Here is an 18157-nt window from a genome sequence, read left to right on the forward strand (position 1 = left end):
GACAGAGAGGAGGTGAGGATTTACTGTTTGTTCATTACTTCCTCTGCAGGGTTCACTCATGCATACCATTGTGTGTTTTCCCCTCATCCATCACTGTGTCTGTGTATATCCTATGCGTCACACCCTCCTAATGAGGCATTGATCACTTTAAAAGCCCCCCAGTTTGTGTTTACTCATCCTCTCACACTCGGTTCAATGTAATCGCTGTTTTTTAATATAAGAAATGGAGAAAGTGTATACAAAAAACTCTTTGAAGCCTCTGATTTGTGTTTCATGTCGATGATTCTTGTTCCATTATCTGACACACACACGAACCCTGGTTTGTCAACCAGGATGAAGCTTCCTATATGTGATTTGTGTGGCATTAACTCCGCCGGGGTCGGACTGATTTGAAGGCTCCCCGGAGCGACTGACTGTGCTGTCACAGCAGCTCCTCTCTGGCTCCATGTAATAAACAGGATATGGTGATGACTGATACGCTCTGATATAAATACTAAAGATGAAAGAAAAGAGGAAAAACACCCCAAGTGCCTTATGATGAAGTGATTTTGCTGTTGTGTAATTTAAATGCTTCATGTGTAGGAAATTAAGGAATATTTTTTTCCACTTTCACAATAATTGTTTGTATCTCTGTCAGTCTTATAGGCCATGCTCTCACACTGATATATTGTGGTCTACTGTGTATTGTACTGAAACTGTAGGTCTGAAGAAATTGATGAAGGTAGCAAATCAGTGGTGGTTCACTTATTTCCCCTTTTTCATCCCCTACTAATTGAAAATTTAAAGACAAATTTAAGCCACACAAAAGGTTACCAGTGTTTGTTCATTTTAATAGATAAAATAAATAAAAGTACTTTACAGGAAATTTGCTCTGCAGTCAACTTTCTGGACATTTAATACATTTCGGCAATGGAGGCTACATGTCAGTGGTTAAACAGTAAAGATGGGAAGTCATTTGGAAAGAAGTTTTAACTAACATCTGTCGCACTTTTTTTTTATTTATTTCTTGTCTACATAAACAAAGTAAAACTGAACAATGTTTGAGTTTTCTTTTTTTTTTTTAAATAAGAACATTCAGAGTCTGCAGCGGTCCATCGTCGACAGTGATCAGGTTTTCTTCCCCGCTATCACCCGCACACACGTATCCATCCCTCCTTCCTTTATTTCTCGTGTCCAGAGAAGCGCTCCCGGAGCTCGGTAGGACCAGGACTTGTCCCCGGGACTCACGCAGACAGGCAGTCCAGGGAGTCCAGGGTGAGGAAGATGTCCGCCTTGCACTGGAAGGTGCCCGTCCCGTCCCGCAGCAGCTCGCAGCTCTTCAGGTTTGGAGAGATGTCCTTCACACAGATGGCCTGCAGGAGGTGAGAATAAGTGATGAGAGAATTGTCAACAAAAAGTCAACAATGTATGAGTATGTCATATTTCTGAGACTAAGTCTCCTCAACCCGAAAGGATAGGCTTGTATTTCATAATAATACTATTTCGCAGTGCAGTAATAATAGTAGGCTATTCTGCCGTATCAAAAACCTTTTTTGTCGAACATAACGTCTTTTATAGATAGATCCCATATTTGTATTCGTCCGATATATTTTACCTTTATTCAGGTTTTGTTTGTAGGTAATGTTTATTTAAAATTCTGAACATTTAATTTCACCATCTTTCTTCACTAATACAGTCACCTGCGCTTTGACCTGCAGCGCTGACTGTTTGCCCTTTTACGCACGAGTTGTTCAACGTTTGAGTTAAGATGTTGATCTCAACAGTTTGTGTCGTCGCCTTGATGAAAGCAAAGATAACAAATGTGCTGTCTAATATCGGCTATACGGCTACTTTAAGTCTGTATAAATGTGACTCTTATGGTGCTGAAAGGAAAGCTCGTCTCTTTATTTTATCATCAGGGTGAAAACAACAACAACAACACCCTATAAAACAGGAGTACATATTGTAGTATCCTAACTGTACTTACCATGCTTTTTAGGATTGAGATCTGCCTGTTAGTCTCTGGAGTCAGGTTGTTACCTGCCGTCTCCCCGCTTTCCATCAGCGTCTCATCGGATTCGGACCTCCGGACGTAAGGCGACCTCCTGATGCCAGACAGCAAACCAGAGGCACGACCCACGGAGTAGTAACTAGGCCCGGTTGACTGCTTGTACCAGGCTTCGACTGGATGGCAGGAGATGAGCAGAGACACTCCGACGCACACCACGGCAAACCTGACTGACCTCTCCATGTCTGGAACCGTCTTGGCACTTTTTACGCAAAGGAAAACGGTGCTTATCTCGTCTGTTGTTGGTCACAGGCCGACTTTATCTTTCGCTGGGTGATTGGAAAACTTTCTCCTGCTTATATAGGCTGAATGGGCGACGTTATCGTGAGCCAGGACGTTCGTCAAATCAGAATTGAGGTGGGCGGATGGTGATCGTGGGGGGGGGGGGGGGGGTTGGGTAGTGAGTGTGTGTGTGTGTGTGTGTGTGTGTGTGCGTGTGTGCGTGTGTGCGTGTGTGTGTGTGTGTGTGTGTGTGCGTGCGTGCGTGCGTGTATATATGAGGGGGTTGGAGATGTACACATACATCACTCGTCATCATAATGACGTAGGTGGTCAAAACGGAAAGATCCTCACAGTCTATAACTTAATGAGGGACTTTGTCTGTCACAGAAAAACAATTTCTTACATTTAAAATGGTCCTGAATGTCTAAGAAATGCAGAAAAAAAGTTAGTTGATATCATTTGGGGATTTGGATTAAATTCCACTTGAAAATCACACACAAAGTGCATAAAAGCTGTTAAATGCGGTCAGTGTTTACCCACTGCATGCACAACAAAGTAATATCCCTGCGACCTCAACATGAGTGAAAATGGACAGATTAGAAGTATAAAAAAAGAGATAAATAAACACGAGTGAATAATCGACTCATCCCAATTGTATTCCATCCCAACAGCTTTCTACACAGATGGATTTAGAAGCATTCTTACTTCAAAGTGAGGAATCCTCTGAGGAATCAATACGAACCCTTTTCCTGATTGATTTTCCGAGCTCACCGCTCATGCGTCATGAGCTCTGTGTATAAGCAGAACCGTAGTAATGGGGACTAAAAACAAAGAAGGACGCATCTACTTTTGTTCAATCAAATAACAGAAACAGTTACACATTGTGTAGCCAAGTTGCCCTCCTATGAAACAAGGTAATAAGGGGGATTCGAAGATGGCAAAATGTTCCTTAAATGTTTATAGACAGATAAGAAGGACTTGAAAGATTAAATAAAATAAAGAAGAATGATGCTTTACCAAAAAAATGTTAAGAATGATTGCAATTTAAGTTGTTTATTTTTGAACATTCAAAGCAGCACTGACATACAAAAATAAAACTACAAATAAATGTCATTTATTTTATAAAAATAAAGAGATCATGTACAGGGACATCATGTCAATCCAGGCGAGTAAAAGCACCATTAGAGTCTATTAAGAGTCCATCAGAGTCCGTTGTAAAGTGGTCTGCAGTGCGGCTCTAGTTTGTCCTCCAGGACGTAGTCCGGCCCACAGACCCAGGGGTCTCCCGTGTCCCACTGCCACTTCTGCAGACTCTGCCTCAGGCTCTCCAGCACGCCGCTGTAGGACGGGTCCGACACCAGGTTCCTCGTTTCCAGCGGGTCTGTCCTGTGTTGGTGAAGCATTTGATCAAATTCATAAACCGAGAGGACAATATTGTGTTGCCTTGTTCTGAGGTCCCTATATTTAGTATCAGATTACATATTTATTTCTGGGAAATCTTCGAGAAAATTATTGTGAAATTATTGATGATAAAATAAAGCTTTATCGATTCAATTCCAGTCATTTTAACTTTCAGCTCTTCACCGCAGAGAAAATGTTTGTGCTCTCTGGTTGCATTAGGTCACAGACAAGCAAAATAGGAATTGTACTTTACAGTAATTTAGTCAACAAAATATCCAGAAATAGGGTTTTGTCCGACCAACTACTTAAAACTGTGAAGTGCACCAGTTTTCTCTAATGAATATTAGAATTTCATTTTTGTTTTAGGACACTTTCTGTTCTTTATGTGAACACGTTTCTTCTTCCGAAGCTGAAAACACAACAAACCTGGAGTCGAACAGCTCCCAGCGCTCTCTGTAGTAATACTGCTCCAGGCTCTTGAACCAGTGAGTGGGCTCACTCCGCTGTGTGCGGTTCAGCAGGTCTTGGAAGGTGGGGGACACGTACAGGTCCTGGTCGATGGGGAAGGGCATGCGGTAGTGAAGGTTGTGGAGGAGATGGTACGCCCCCTGGTGGACGGAGCGGGTTGGGTAGTACATGGTGACCTGAAATCAGAACGACAGCAGTGAAGGCTGTGTGTTTGGTTCTTTCTGTTTGCGAGCGTGGTGATGAGGTCATGCCCGAAGGCAGCGATGCTCACAGACCTCGTGGAGGGACTGGCTTGCGTAGACGGTGTGCCAGCTGCGGGGCTCAGTGATCAGGGCCGGCAGTAAGGATCGACCGGTGAGGTGGACCGGGGCGGCGGGGCCGCCGGGGAGGCTGTAGGCCGGGTAGGGAACAGAGAACCAGTCCAGAATGGTGGGCGTGATGTCTGCCAAAAAAAAGAGAGCGAGAAGAAGAGAAAAGAGAGTGAGTGTTTCTATTATGTCCTAACATTTTAATATTAACACATGACTGTCCGTTGAAAAACACATATTTCCACATTTTGAGTTTTTTTTTCTCCAGATGACTTAGGATCAAGTGTTCCTTTATAAGTTGAGAAAATTGTCCCACTTTTTAAGCTAGATAAACCATTTAAAAACACACTAGAAACAGGTCTGTTCTTATTGGGTCATGAAAGTTGACATGGAGATACATGTTTATGTTAAAGTCTAACATTCACCTATTAGTTATATATGGGAATTATTACCATATTAATAATTTTGATTGGTTATTTTCATATTTATTTTATAATTATTTATCATTTTAATCCTGTTCATTCAGTTGTGTGAGCTAGTGGTTCCCAACTTGGGAACACATGCGGGGTCCCAAGATAAATCTGAGCGGTCACAAAAAATAAGTAAAGAAATGATTTACTCATTCTGGAACACATTTACTTTTTTAGCCTGTAATAATCTTAGAAAAATCACTCTTTGGCTGATCTGCTCGCAACTCATTTCTCACTAAGGCCATAAGCTGTCATGAGACAGACAGATCACGTAGATAGAAGAAGGTATTGCTTCATTTTAAGGAGTCACAAACCCAAAAGGTGTGTCTGACCGTGTGAGTGACACCGGCCTCTCAGCTCGTGGCTGCTGGACTTTAAGGTGCATTTTCCTTTTTGAAAGCCTTCCCAACCTCTTTGTGCCATCCATCTCTTACCCAGCAGGCTTACGTAAGCCTGGCTGGTGTCTCCCCATCGTCCCCTGTGCTCTGGAGAGGACACCAGCATGGGCTCCGCTGTCCCGGAGCGATACAGGTTAGTTCTGCCGTTCGGGAAGGGGATGCCGTTATCGGAGCTGTAGATGACCAGAGTGTCGTTGTCATAACCAGCGTCTTTGAGCTCCTGAAGAACCAAACCGATACCTGCAGAGGAAACTCACACCATTATAGCTCAGTGTTTTACGAGAGTAGCTTCTCTCTGTCCTCTTTTGTTGTGCCTTTGAGTCTTTAATATGTGTCGGTGTTGTTCCATACCTTGGTCCAGCCTGCTCACCGTGGTGTACTGGGCAGCCAAGTCAGCTCGTGCTACAGGTGTGTCCGGCACAAAAGGAGGGACCTGAAGTTGAGGACAGGCCAGATTAATGTGTTAAGAGCTCTGAGATTTGATTCATGGAGAAAATATTAAGGATTTGTGATTGTGTTTGTTTAATATCAGTATAACAGCATCAGTAGAAGTGTGAACATGAAGTCAAAATAAACGTAAAATGTATATGGTTAAACCTGATGGGGCATCATGAGAGAGCACAACAATGACATTATTCAATTTGCTGCTGTAGGAATGTTATAGTTATAATGTTAACATGTTTTGAAACGGGTAAATATTAAAAATATATATGTTTTACATACACATGTTTACAGCTAAAGATCCTTGTTTTCTGATGAGAGTGGGATTTCTTTATATATTTGAAAACCAAAACTCTGTTGGTCACTGACCTTTACTTGTTCTGGTGTGTAATATTCGGGTGTCCAGTCAGGTATCCTACCCATCCCCATTTCACCATTCCCAAACTTCTCACAGAAAGCTCCATACTGGGGCTGTGAGTGGCCACACCGGTGGGTGTCATGAAAGGCAACATAGAGGAAAAAAGGCCTCTCGTCATCTTTTATATTAACTTTATTCTCTTCTTTCTTTCGCCTTTGTTCAAAAGCTTCTTCCTTATGCGTCTTGAAAAACTTGCGGACCAGGAGTTTGATGCGGGTGATGTTCCTCCCCACCTGGAGGACAGAGTTATTCTCCTCTGTGTACGCAAAATCAAAAGGGTAAACAGATCCAGGGCCGACATGCTTCTTCCCAATTATACCTGTGTGAGTGAGAGAGTAAACATGGATACAATGGGGATTAGAGTGTGTGAGAGGAGACTTGACATAAACGGGTCCCTTTGTGACTCACCTGTGTGTACGTTGGCTTGGCTGAGGAGCAGCGGAAGACTTTGCACTCCGTCAAACGAGTTGAAGTGGTGAACACCCTGATGAAGCCCGTACATGCCGTTCTGGTGCTAAAAACACATCAAACCGACTTAAAAGCTGTGCCTTCATGCACAAATCAGAGGCATCTGCATGTGTGCGTCTGTGTTTGTGTGTGCGTGTGTGCGTGTACCTGTGGCAGGCCGGTGAGGATGGTGGAGCGGCTCGGGGAGCAGCTGCTGACGGAGGTGAAGGCGTTGCTGAACACCAGGCTACGCTGCGCCAGGGAGCGCAGGTGCGGGGTGTGGACCACAGAGTTGTTGTACACCTCCGTCTCAAAACCTGCATCATCGGCTGGAAGATGGGAAAGACACATTTCTGAGCTCTTACACTGTTGTATGTGGACAACATTTTGAAACCTGGCTGCAGGAATTTGCTCCCATTCAGCCAAGAGTATTCTTGATGTTGGACGATAAGACCTTTAAGTTTATCCCAAAGGTGCTGGATGGGGTGCACAGTGCAGGCACGTTCTTTCACACCAAGCGGAGAGAACCATTTTTTTAATGACCTCGCTGAAACTGTTGCTCCACATTGAAGGCATATTGTTTGTCATTGTACGCTGTAGCATTAGAATCTCCCTTAAATTAAATACATAGAGGCATGTGGATAGGCTTGTCATCATTTATACAGAGACGTGTTTCTGTTTTTTTTGTCCACCTCACCTATATCGTGGAGGGGAGTCTAAATACCAGAACTACCTCTCTGAATAATGCAATAGGATTTATTACAGGACTGTTATGCTGCATTTGTCTTCGATAGATGTACCTAATAAACTGGTGACTGTATATATCCTTCCAGTCCAGTTCAAAAGGCATTTGAAGTGATTCAAACTGTCACTACTCTACTCTCCACTGGATATGAATGTAAAAGTCCACTCACCAATTATTAGAAGAACATTTCTCTTCTTTGCCTCTCCGATGCAACATGATGCCAAGATGAGAAAAAAACCTTCAAGCAGCATGATGATGATGATGATGATGATGATTAGCTCTCTTCACTGTTATAAATCTCGCCTCAGTCTCAGACTCTCTGCTCGTTCGGCTTTGAAACATTTAAAGTGAGCCAAAACATTTACATTCAAAACGTGAAACAAACGACGTCGTCACAATGAATACCTAAAGTACACACATTGACAACTCGAGTTATATGATATAAGCTGCATCTTCGTCCGTGTTGGATTTGTTTTCACGTCTTCCGCAAAAAAAAATTAGGCTCCGCCCACTTGTGGTCACATGACACAGACCACGTGAGACAGAAAACAGGAACTTGACTCGTTCGTCAGTGCATTGACATGCATTTTAGGAAGTGGTTTGAGAAAAAGCGATGAAATGACCTGAAAATCACAGCAGAACCAGGGAATAAAAAAGGAGAAGACACCAGATTTAGTAAGAGTTTCTATTATATTCTGTTGTCTCGTTTTTCTATTTCATTATATTGTGTTGTTATTTTTTTGCTTTATCTATTCTATTATATTCTGTTGTGTAATGTTAATGCTTTCTATTCTGTTCTATGTTGTTGTTGTTCTGCTCTAATCTATTAGTTTGTGTTGTTTTTCAGCTGTAATCTATTCTTTTTGGTTGTTTTTCTGCTCTATACTGTGTTGTTTTTCTATTTCATTTTATTGTAGTGTCTTAATTTCTTTCTTTCTGTTTGTTCCTGTCACACCGCTCACCATTTAAATCATTCTTGATCTTCCATTTTGCCAATGTAACATCAGACTTTTGTAGAATATAATGGCCTTTGTAGGATAAACACATAATAGGATACAATGAGAGATAAATACAACATTATAATGTAATAATGTAAGATGAAGCTACTGGTAACTCACTTGGCACTGTGGAATAAGGGGGAATGCATTTGTGAGGGAGTTTTATGGCCTACGGTGATTGGAGGAAAACGTTGTGGCTGTTGTAAAACAGTCCCTGGTTGGAGACAGTTATGCAGAGCACTCACCTGTCACCTGACCATCATTTGATTATAACGACCTCAAAGCTTGTTCAGGGCAACGTTCACAGAAATACATATAGAATATCAGTTATCAGGTGACCTCAGCTTGCAAGTTAATTGACTTAAGAATATTTTTCTTGTGTCATTACACACAGATCACATCATGCATCTGCAGATATGGCGTCCCCTTTCTTTGATGTGTCGTGTGTTTGTCCAGAAAAACACACAGAAAAACTGACACATGCATGCACACAGAGCACTTTGTTGTGTTTCCCTGAATGCCGTGCCTCTGGGTAAAGAGGAGGCAGAACAAGCTGCACTCTCCAAAATCTGATGAATGACATATAAAGCAGAGGAGGAAACTTAATCACTTTGTGTAAGTGGCTTTTTGATTCTGTAACCTCCTATTCATGCACATGTTAAACGTCACTTTACCTTGGTGCGCTGTCTCATCATCCTCATTATCCTCCTCTCCAGGTTCTCCTTCCTCAGCTCCAATAGCTGTGCAATGGATCGGCCTCTTCTGGGCCGACTGTCAGCCCGGGGCTGCTGCTCCTCCAGCACCCTGAAGGCCTGGCTGCCCATCCTCTCCTGGCTGCCCAGGTACAAGCTGAAGTGGCTTCAGATGGATCTGCTTGCAGGCCTCACCGTCGGGCTGACGACGATACCGCAGGCGCTGGCTTACGCTGAAGTAGCCGGCCTCCCTGTGCAGGTGACTCCTCTGGGTTTGTTTGTGAAGGTTCATCCTTTAGATTCAGCTTCCAGATATCTTATATTCAATCACAAAGTTGGTCAAATCTTCTTCCTCCGGTATTCTTTATTCAGAGCCCCATTACCTTCCACACAGTGGGCGCTGGTTTTCCTGGCGTCCAACAAAACATCCAGGAAGAGTAACGTGAACAGTTGAAATCATGATGGTGTCTATCAATAACATCCTGTATTGTTCTGTTCAATTTGAACTGATTGCTTTCATTTAAAGATCATCATCTTTATTTATTGTTACAACTGAAACCATTGATTGATGACAGAATTGTATTTGCATTATTGTGATTTAAAAATTGTGTCACAAAATCGCTCATGTTCGCTCATGTATTAAACTCAAATGTAAGGTGAGCACAGGGAAAGTTTCCCCTTTCAGCAGATTCATGTGGAAAATAAGGCTTACAGTGCCTATTTTTGAGTGGAGAAGTGGTTAAATCAGTAATTAAAATCAATCTAACAGCATTTCTCTCCACAGTATGGACTCTACTCTTCCTTCATGGGGGGGTTCATCTACACTCTCCTGGGGACGTCTAAGGATGTGACACTGGGTCCCACGGCCATCATGTCCCTGCTGTGTTTCTCCGTGGTGGGGGGGCAGCCCCACCGAGCCGTTCTGCTCAGTCTGCTCTGTGGACTCATCCAGGCGGGGATGGCTTTGCTGAGATTAGGTGATTAGAGCATGGCGGCAGTTTTTTGGGGGGGGAGGGGGAGGGGTCCCATTGTAGTTGCATGAGCTGAGTCAAACAAATTTACTAATGTTTTTTCGTCCAAGTGCAATGATATCTTATTGTTACATCTTCCAGTAAGTAAAATAAGGTGTTAGCTCTGTATCAAAACCTGATACAACAGCATTATAGTATTAGAAAAGGGATATAGATACATGTTAGAGACTGTGAGGAAACCGGAGGTTAGTTTGTGAGAAAAACAACTTCCTACCACCACATCTATGACTTCCTCTGCTTAACCACACACACTTTCTGTGAAGTCTGTTGATCTCTCAAGCATTTTTGTTTAATTTTCCTTTGGTTTAATGCCAGTGTCATCGCCTAGTAAATCATGCATTGCCTTGCTTGTCTTTTGCAGGTTTCCTGCTGGACTTCATCTCTTTCCCTGTTATAAAAGGCTTCACTTGTGCTGCTGCGGTAACCATTGGCTTCGGCCAGGTCAAGGTGAGCGTTAAACACATCTACAGAAACACACCAGGTGCCAGTTCCTGTCCTCATTAACACACATGTCTAAGATATGTATGAGGTCATTTAGAAACGGTGTCTCTATTGGATAGTTTGTCCAACAGAGACAAACGGAGAGCCTTTAAAATAAGGGGCCTTTAGATCCTTTAGAATAAGAGATCTTTTCAAATATTTTATAATATTTTCAACTATTAAGGTAGCGTCCAGTATCAGTTTGGCTCCACAGCAGTGTCCAGCAAGGGCTTGTTAATATGATGCATCACAGCAGCATTTTGATATTAGATCTATGTTGAACTGGGAGACAGGTGAACTATTTATTTGATTTAAAGTGACACCATTTAACATTTGAAAACTAATTAACACATCTTTCTCTGAAACCGCCCGTGTTAAATATACAAAGGGGATTCACTGCTGCGGCCTCAGTTGGTCTGGTATGACCAGTTTATGGTGGCTTTCTGTATTACTGAGTCAGTTTAGTGAATTGATGGTTTCCTCTTCTTTTAGCGTTCATCTTTATCCTCTCATTGTCACTTGTGACTGCTTCCATCTAAAAACCACTGTGTTAATTCGACCAGATCTACAACTCTTCTTTGTGTCAGTGGTTTCAGCTGATGGTGGTCCCGTTGTTTCTGTTTCCAGAATATTCTGGGACTCCAGGGCGTTCCTCACGAGTTCTTCCTGGAGGTTTACTACACCTTCTACAAGATCCCAGAGGCCAGGATAGGCGATGTGGTGCTGGGGCTGCTTTGTCTCGCTCTGCTGCTCATGTTGCTGTTTATGAAGACGACTCTGGGCTCGGAGGACGCTCCCACCTGCTCCAGGGTCGCCAGGAAACTAGTGTGGACCGTTGCTACCAGTCAGTACCTGTGTGGTTGTGACCATGTGTCTGTGAGTGTGCATGTGTTTGTCCTCTTCAAATGTACGGACAACAATGACGGAGGAAGGATTAAGAAAAATTAATAGCCAAAATTACTATCAAATATTTCATTTGGTTTGAATGAGTGGTAGTCCAGGCTGCACGGTGGAGTAGTGGCCTAGCACTGTCGTCTCACAGCAAGAGGGGCCCGGGTTCATATCTTGTTCTGGGCAGTCCTTCTGTGTGGAGTTTGTATGTTCTCCCTGTGTCAGCGTGGGTTCCCTCCGGGTTCTCTGGCTCCCTCCCACAGTCCAAAGACATGCAGCTCAGGTTAATTGGACTCTAAATTGCCCGAATGTTAATGTTTGTCTCTCTATGTGACTGGCGCCCAATTTTAGCTGGAATCGGCTCCAGCGCCCAAAATAGGATAAGCGGTTCGGATAATGGATGGAGTGGTATTCTTGGCTACAGATATCTTCATCCTCATCATTTTGTTCATGTCTTCTATGTCGTGGTCAGTGCGTAACGCTCTTGTGGTCGTGGCTGCATCCTTCGTCGCATTTTCCTGGAATGCTTACGGCTATCCTGTGTTTACGGTCACTGGGGAGACTTCCCGGGGGCTCCCGCCGTTCAGACCTCCACCCACCTCAGACACCACAGCCAACGGCACCGTCGTCTCTTTCGGAGAGATCGTACAGGTAAGGAGCAGAGAGACGATGCTGCTTTCACTTCCACAAAAGCGTCCCAGTTCACTAGTGCAGCAGCTGAGCAGCCAGTCCTCCTCTCTGTGTGTTTTTGCAGGGCTTTGGAGGAGGGCTCGCTGTCATTCCCTTCATGGGTCTCTTGGAAAGCATTGCGATTGCTAAAGCTTTTGGTAAGTGTTTTTAGCCACGCTAGTTGTTGGTCTGACAGTTGGTCCAGGCTGAACTATCTCAACAACTGGAGTCACATGAAATTTCCTTCAGACATTCGTGATCCCCAGAGGATGATTTAATTAAGAACTATTGGATGGATTGCCGTTATATTTATATGGATATTCTACCAACACACTTTTTCAAAAATATTTCACACTGCATGACCGCTGATCTTTTACAAATTGTAAACACATCCCTTCTCTCAGGTGTCTTTCCACAAGCCCTAAAAACTGCAGTTATTAAACCACTTCTAAAGAAGGCTAGTTTAGACCCCGAAATATTGAAAAACTATAGACCAATATCAAACCTCCCATTCTTAAGTAAAATAATGGAAAAAGCGGTTTTTCAACAGCTGAACAACTTCTTGGCCGAAAATAACTGTTTCGATGTCTTCCAGTCCGGCTTTCGTCAGCACCACAGTACTGAAACTGCTCTTGTTAAGGTTTTCAACGACATCCACTTAAACACAGACAGTGGCAGAATCTCAGTCTTAGTATTACTGGATCTCAGTGCTGCATTCGACACGGTTGATCATAACATACTACTAGACAGACTGAAAGTCTGGGTAGGACTCTCTGGCGCAGCACTTAACTGGTTTGAATCCTACTTGAAGGACCGACAATACTTTGTGTCGGTAGCTAATTACACATCAGAGCTGACTAGGATGACATGTGGTGTTCCCCAAGGTTCAATACTGGGGCCTCTTCTGTTCAACATCTACATGCTTCCACTGGCTCAGATTATGAAAAACAACAAAGTGTGTTGACACACAACTCTACATAACTATATCACCAGGGGACTATAGTCCCATACAAGGGCTGGCTAAATGCATTGAAGAAATCAATAACTGGATGTGCCAGAATTTTCTTCAATTAAATCAAGATAAAACAGAAGTAATTGTTTTTGGTCCCAAGGACGAACGATTGAAAGTCAGCGCTCAGCTTCAATCACTAATGTTAAAAACCTCAAACCAAGCCAGAAATCTAGGTGTAGTTATGGATTCAGACCTCAACCTGAACAGCCATATCAAGACAATTACAAAATCAGCCTACTATCACCTGAAGAATATATCAAGGGTTAGAGGACTTATGTCTCAACAGGATCTGGAGAAACTTGTCCATGCATTTATCTTCAGTAGACTTGACTACTGTAACGGTGTGTTCACAGGCCTCTGTAAAAAGTCAATCAGAACGCTGCAGCTGATTCAGAACGCTGCAGCTCGAGTCCTCACTAAGACCAGGAAAGTGGATCACATCACTCCAGTTCTGAGGTCTTTGCACTGGCTCCCTGTCAAACAAAGAATTGACTTTAAAATCCTGCTGCTGGTTTATAAAGCACTGAATGGTTTAGGGCCTAAGTATGTTTGTGATCTGCTGCTACCTTATGAACCATCCCGGCCACTTATGTCGTCTGGGACGGGTCCACTTTCTGTTCCAAGAGTCAGAACTAAACTTGGAGAAGCAGCGTTCAACTTTTCTGCTCCACATATCTGGAACAAGGTCCCTGAAAGCTGCAGGTCTGCTGAGACCCTCAGCTCCTTTAAGTCCACATTGAAGACTTTTCTGTTTGCTGCTGCCTTTAACTGAACCAGATTCAATTACTGCATCTCACTACTGCATTTTATTTCTTAAACTGCACTGCAACTTTTATTCAACTTTTATTTTTTAAGTTGCTTTTTCTACTTTTATTTTGTTTTTTGACTGTTTTAATGTTTTCTTAACTGTTTTTAAATCTGCATTATGTTTTGATGCTTTTAATGGTTTTATGTGAAGCACTTTGAATCGCCTTGTTGTTGAAATGTGCTATACATATAAACTTGCCTTGCCTTGCCTAGTACAGATATCCATGTCCCGCTCAGAATTACTTTACTTCTGTGATCCCATACATTTTCCTCTGGGGCCATTCATCTGGCCCAAATGTGAATTAGTCCAATAATTTGTTTATTACAAGATATCTGCAGAATTAAAGATATCCCGTCAGCCCCAGCTGTACTTTACGGTTTGTTCTAATTACCAACTAACATCGTGAAAATGGGAAATATTGTAACTGCTTAACATCATCAGCCTGACAGCATGGTCATTGTGAACATGTTAGCATTCAGCTCAAAGTGCCACCATAGAGCTGCTAGCATATAGCTGGAGACTTTTTAGCTGCTTCAAAAAGTCACAATGAGTTCACCAAACCCACCAATTAGCAACAAATAAATCAAGGCAGCTAAAGAATGAGTGTTTCATCAGACTTTGGACTGATTTTAACTCACTGTTTCTCCTCAGCCAGTCAGAACGACTACAGAATTGATGCTAACCAAGAGCTGCTGGCAATGGGTGTGACCAACATCATGGGCTCCTTTGTGTCAGCCTACCCTGTCACTGGCAGCTTTGGGAGGTGTGTGTTTGTGTGAGAGAGCGAGTGACAGAGAGCTGAGTTGTCCAATATTTACAGTGTCATGTTTTCTCCTCACATCCAGGACAGCAGTGAACTCCCAGACTGGTGTTTGCACTCCAGCTGGAGGGATCATCACCAGTGAGCCCTGACATTCTTTCACTGTTTCTCTTCTGCCCTCTTGTGGCGATACACACTTCTCTGCCTCCTTGATTCCTTTTCTCTCTCTCCTTGTTGAGTTGTTGTCATGGAGGTGAGAGGTGGAATGGGAAAAGGAAATGTCTTTAGCAGACATGACAAGAGAGACACCATTCATCTTAAACAGAGGCAGCCCAGCATGTGGGCATCAGCAACTTACTGATGCAAATAAATAAAATAAAGACAAAAAAATAGATGATTAATATTATATTATTATAATAATAGCATCTGAAGAGCAGAAGGATGTTCTGTGGCTGTGGCAACAACTTGATAGACTGGTTCAATTCAACATCACAAAACACAAAGAAAATGTATTATTTTATTATTTATTATTCCATTTGAAATCATCGTTTGGAACAATAAAAAAGCTTATTTTCATCTAATTATGCAACTTTACATTCTCTTTCTCTTTCTTTCTCTCTCTTTTTCTCTCTTTCTTTCTCTCGCTCTCTCTCTTTCTCTCTCTCTCAATGTGTGTTTTAGTTTACATTTTTAGTCTGTGCATTTGTCTTAGTTGGGAAAAGAGGAATCCCTCTAAACCTCTCCCCTTCTCTCACTGTGGTTTTTCAGGTGTGGTCGTGTTGCTTTCCCTGGCGTTCCTCATGCCGGCCTTCTACTACATCCCCAAAGCCTCTCTAGCTGCTGTTATCATCTGCGCTGTAGCTCCCATGGTGGATTATCGTGTCGTTGCCAAAATGTGGAAGATACGGAGTAGGTGTGCTCTCTGTCTCGCATGTATTTGTTTGTTTAACTGTGGTCTAATGCTCGTCTGTCTCCTACAGAGCTGGACCTGCTGCCGTTTGCTGTGACGTTCCTGATGAGTTTCTGGCAGGTGCAGTACGGCATCGTAGGCGGTGTCGCTGTATCTGGAGCTCTGCTGCTGTACAACACGGCAAGACCACCGATAAAGGTAATATTCTGTACAGGACAGTGAGTGTGACACTATGGGGAAGACACACGTTTGTTTGTTTTCTGTAAAGATACAAAAGTAATTTGCTTGGGTTCGAGGCATCGTTACGGGACATGAGTAGTACTCGTGCATCTTTTTGCATTAACTGTTGTTCTTCCTCGGAGTGTGAACATCATAGAATCAAGGTATCAAACTGTACAAGAGTAGCAGTTTGTGTATGTGTTCATGTAATTTTCCCATTGTTGCAGGTGTCTGATCACGGTGTGCTAGTGATGGAGTTGGGCAATGGACTGAGTTTCCCTGCCACAGAGTATCTCAGCCACATCATACACACTCAGGCTCTGCAGGGTTTGTTTGATAGTCTCTCTTTGTTTTGATGACCACCGTCTCTTTCCGATTTTACTCTCATTTACCCACCTATCTTTCTCCCCTCTAACATGTCTCCCTAGCATCTCCTCCACGGTCAGTGGTCCTGGATTGCCATCATGTCAGCATCATAGATTACACAGTGATCAGCGAGCTCAGGAACCTGCTGCGGCAGTTCCACCTGCGAGAAGTGCAACTGGTCTTTTCCAGATTGCAGGTATGCCTTTTTGTTTGAATTTGAATTTTGAACATACCATAATTTAGTGGTTATAACAAACACAGCAAAATAAATGTTGGTCCCTCTGTTTTTATCTCACACCCTCTGTATCTGTCTTCCTCCCACCTTTAGCTCTCTGTTCTGGAGGTTCTCCTCACAGCTGATCTGCAGGGCTTCAGGTATACAGACAGCGTGGAGGCGGCGCTGCAGATGGAGTCGGAGAGCTTGAACACTGATCAGTGACGTTATCACATTTTCAAGTTGAAAAGGGATAACTACCTCCAAAAACTGATGAACTGGCTGTTAGGTGTACAGTTCAACTTGAATCTTCTCTGAGACAACAGCACTACATTACCATTGCAGCATTGGACCAGAAGTCTAATACTGTGTTTTATGGCATTTTATATTCTTTTGAAGGACATTGTGCTTTTTGTGTGAATGAGGATGTAATGAGAGAAATAATATTTACTGCAATATATATAGGTATATATAAGTATATATATAGATATATATATAGATATATATATATCTATATATATATCTATATATATATATAGATATATATATAGATATATCTATATATATATAGATATATATATATAGATATATATATATCTATATCTATATATATAGATATATATATCTATATATACTAAGAGAGAACTCCCTCTGTTGCATATAAGGGCTAAAGGGGATCTTCAAGGGACCAAATCAGAATTTACACAATAGGAATAGTGATTGAATAATGAACAGAGCAAAGCTAACACCTGTGCCACCTGTCAATATTTATTTTTGCTATCTACAGGGAAATTGTGATTGGTTTCTCTTATTTTTTGGTTGGAAAAGAAAATGCTTTTAATTGATTCATCGCAATGACTAATTGAGTCACAATGTTAACCCCAATCACCACAGCAAGGATTTTACTGAATACAAAATGTACATGTTCATATGAATTCAAGCGTGTTTGTGTTGTAGTGAAGTCACTTGATTGGTCCCAGGATCATTTCATGTAAATCGGTGTCATCATAATGCCAATATTAAGAGTGATTCATAGATGGACAAGCAGCATTCAGTAAGCAGAGCTTTCCGGTGATTTCCACATCACAAACTATGAACTATGATACTTGCATTAACATGAGTAAGTCTAATGTGAAATCTGTGACAAGACCTTTACAATGCATGGCCTGAGCAACTGTTCCAGTGTTTTCTAGCTGAAAGGCCACCTCAGACAACCAACAGACATGAGGTTGTGTTTATATTATAAAGTATTTGTTCTTTGCAGAGTTCTGATTAAGATTTTTACTTAAATTAAGTATGTATCTGTGTAAAAAAACAAAACATGAATTGTATTAACATTAAATAAACGCCATAATGTAGTACAAATTTCAACACTAAATTTGTAAAAAGTTACGTACTTACATTAGTAGTGTACAATTTTAATAGTTTATTATTCAATTCAATTCAGTTTATTTTGTATAGCCCAAAATCACAAATACTAATTTGCCTCAGAGGGCTTTACAATCTGGTCACATACGACATCCCTGTCCCGGGACCTCACATCGGATCAGGAAAAACTCCCCCAAATAAAGATAGCAAAAACCCTTTCACAGGGAAAAAAGGAAGAAACCTTCGGGAGAGCAACAGAGGAGGATCCCTCTGCCCGGATGGACAGAAGCAATAGATGTCATGTGTACAGAATGAATAACGCAACACAGTTACAGCACATTCAATAAATATGACAGAAATTATTCATAAAATGA

At 42.1% G+C, this 18157-nt stretch overlaps 3 protein-coding genes across 3 annotated transcripts; 1 reads left to right on the forward strand and 2 right to left on the reverse strand.

Annotated features, from left to right (window-relative positions):
• Nucleotides 1-1223: 1223 nt before the first annotated feature.
• On the reverse strand, nucleotides 1224-2230 carry npb (neuropeptide B; the record flags this gene model as incomplete). Its single annotated transcript, XM_079219415.1, has 2 exons — nucleotides 1224-1352; nucleotides 1967-2230. 2 exons carry the CDS (start codon nucleotides 2228-2230, stop codon nucleotides 1224-1226), a joined length of 393 nt encoding a protein of 130 aa, XP_079075541.1.
• A 1117-nt stretch (nucleotides 2231-3347) lies between these two features.
• On the reverse strand, nucleotides 3348-7669 carry sgsh (N-sulfoglucosamine sulfohydrolase (sulfamidase)). Its single transcript, XM_079220377.1, has 9 exons — nucleotides 7535-7669; nucleotides 6789-6949; nucleotides 6582-6687; nucleotides 6125-6492; nucleotides 5666-5747; nucleotides 5351-5554; nucleotides 4414-4580; nucleotides 4097-4314; nucleotides 3348-3655 (listed from the first exon to the last, which is right to left on the reverse strand). The coding sequence occupies exons 1-9, from the start codon at nucleotides 7614-7616 to the stop codon at nucleotides 3472-3474; spliced, it is 1572 nt and encodes a 523-aa protein (XP_079076503.1). The 5' UTR covers nucleotides 7617-7669; the 3' UTR covers nucleotides 3348-3471.
• Nucleotides 7670-9110: 1441 nt separating this feature from the next.
• Nucleotides 9111-18150, forward strand: slc26a11 (solute carrier family 26 member 11; the record flags this gene model as incomplete). The annotated part of the gene is made up of 13 exons (XM_079219731.1): nucleotides 9111-9314; nucleotides 9840-10032; nucleotides 10448-10533; nucleotides 11194-11410; nucleotides 11930-12108; nucleotides 12212-12284; nucleotides 14598-14709; nucleotides 14792-14847; nucleotides 15475-15615; nucleotides 15687-15814; nucleotides 16063-16162; nucleotides 16264-16397; nucleotides 16530-18150. 13 exons carry the CDS (start codon nucleotides 9111-9113, stop codon nucleotides 16638-16640), a joined length of 1734 nt encoding a protein of 577 aa, XP_079075857.1. The 3' UTR covers nucleotides 16641-18150.
• Between the last annotated feature and the right edge of the window lie 7 nt (nucleotides 18151-18157).

Source organism: Taurulus bubalis (genome assembly GCF_910589615.1).
Source record: "Taurulus bubalis genome assembly, chromosome: 6".
Taxonomy (NCBI): Eukaryota; Metazoa; Chordata; class Actinopteri; order Perciformes; family Cottidae; genus Taurulus; species Taurulus bubalis.

Excerpts from the sequence above, each read along its gene's own strand:
- sgsh (XM_079220377.1), bottom strand. The coding sequence starts at position 7,616 with ATGCTGCTTGAAGGTTTTTTTCTCATCTTGGCATCATGTTGCATCGGA. Across the intron at positions 4,581-5,350 it reads GGCTTACGTAAGCCTGCTGG|ACATCACGCCCACCATTCTG; the intron begins GTAAGAGATGGA and ends TTTTTTTGGCAG. Across the intron at positions 4,315-4,413 it reads CAAGCCAGTCCCTCCACGAG|GTCACCATGTACTACCCAAC; the intron begins GTCTGTGAGCAT and ends TTCTGATTTCAG.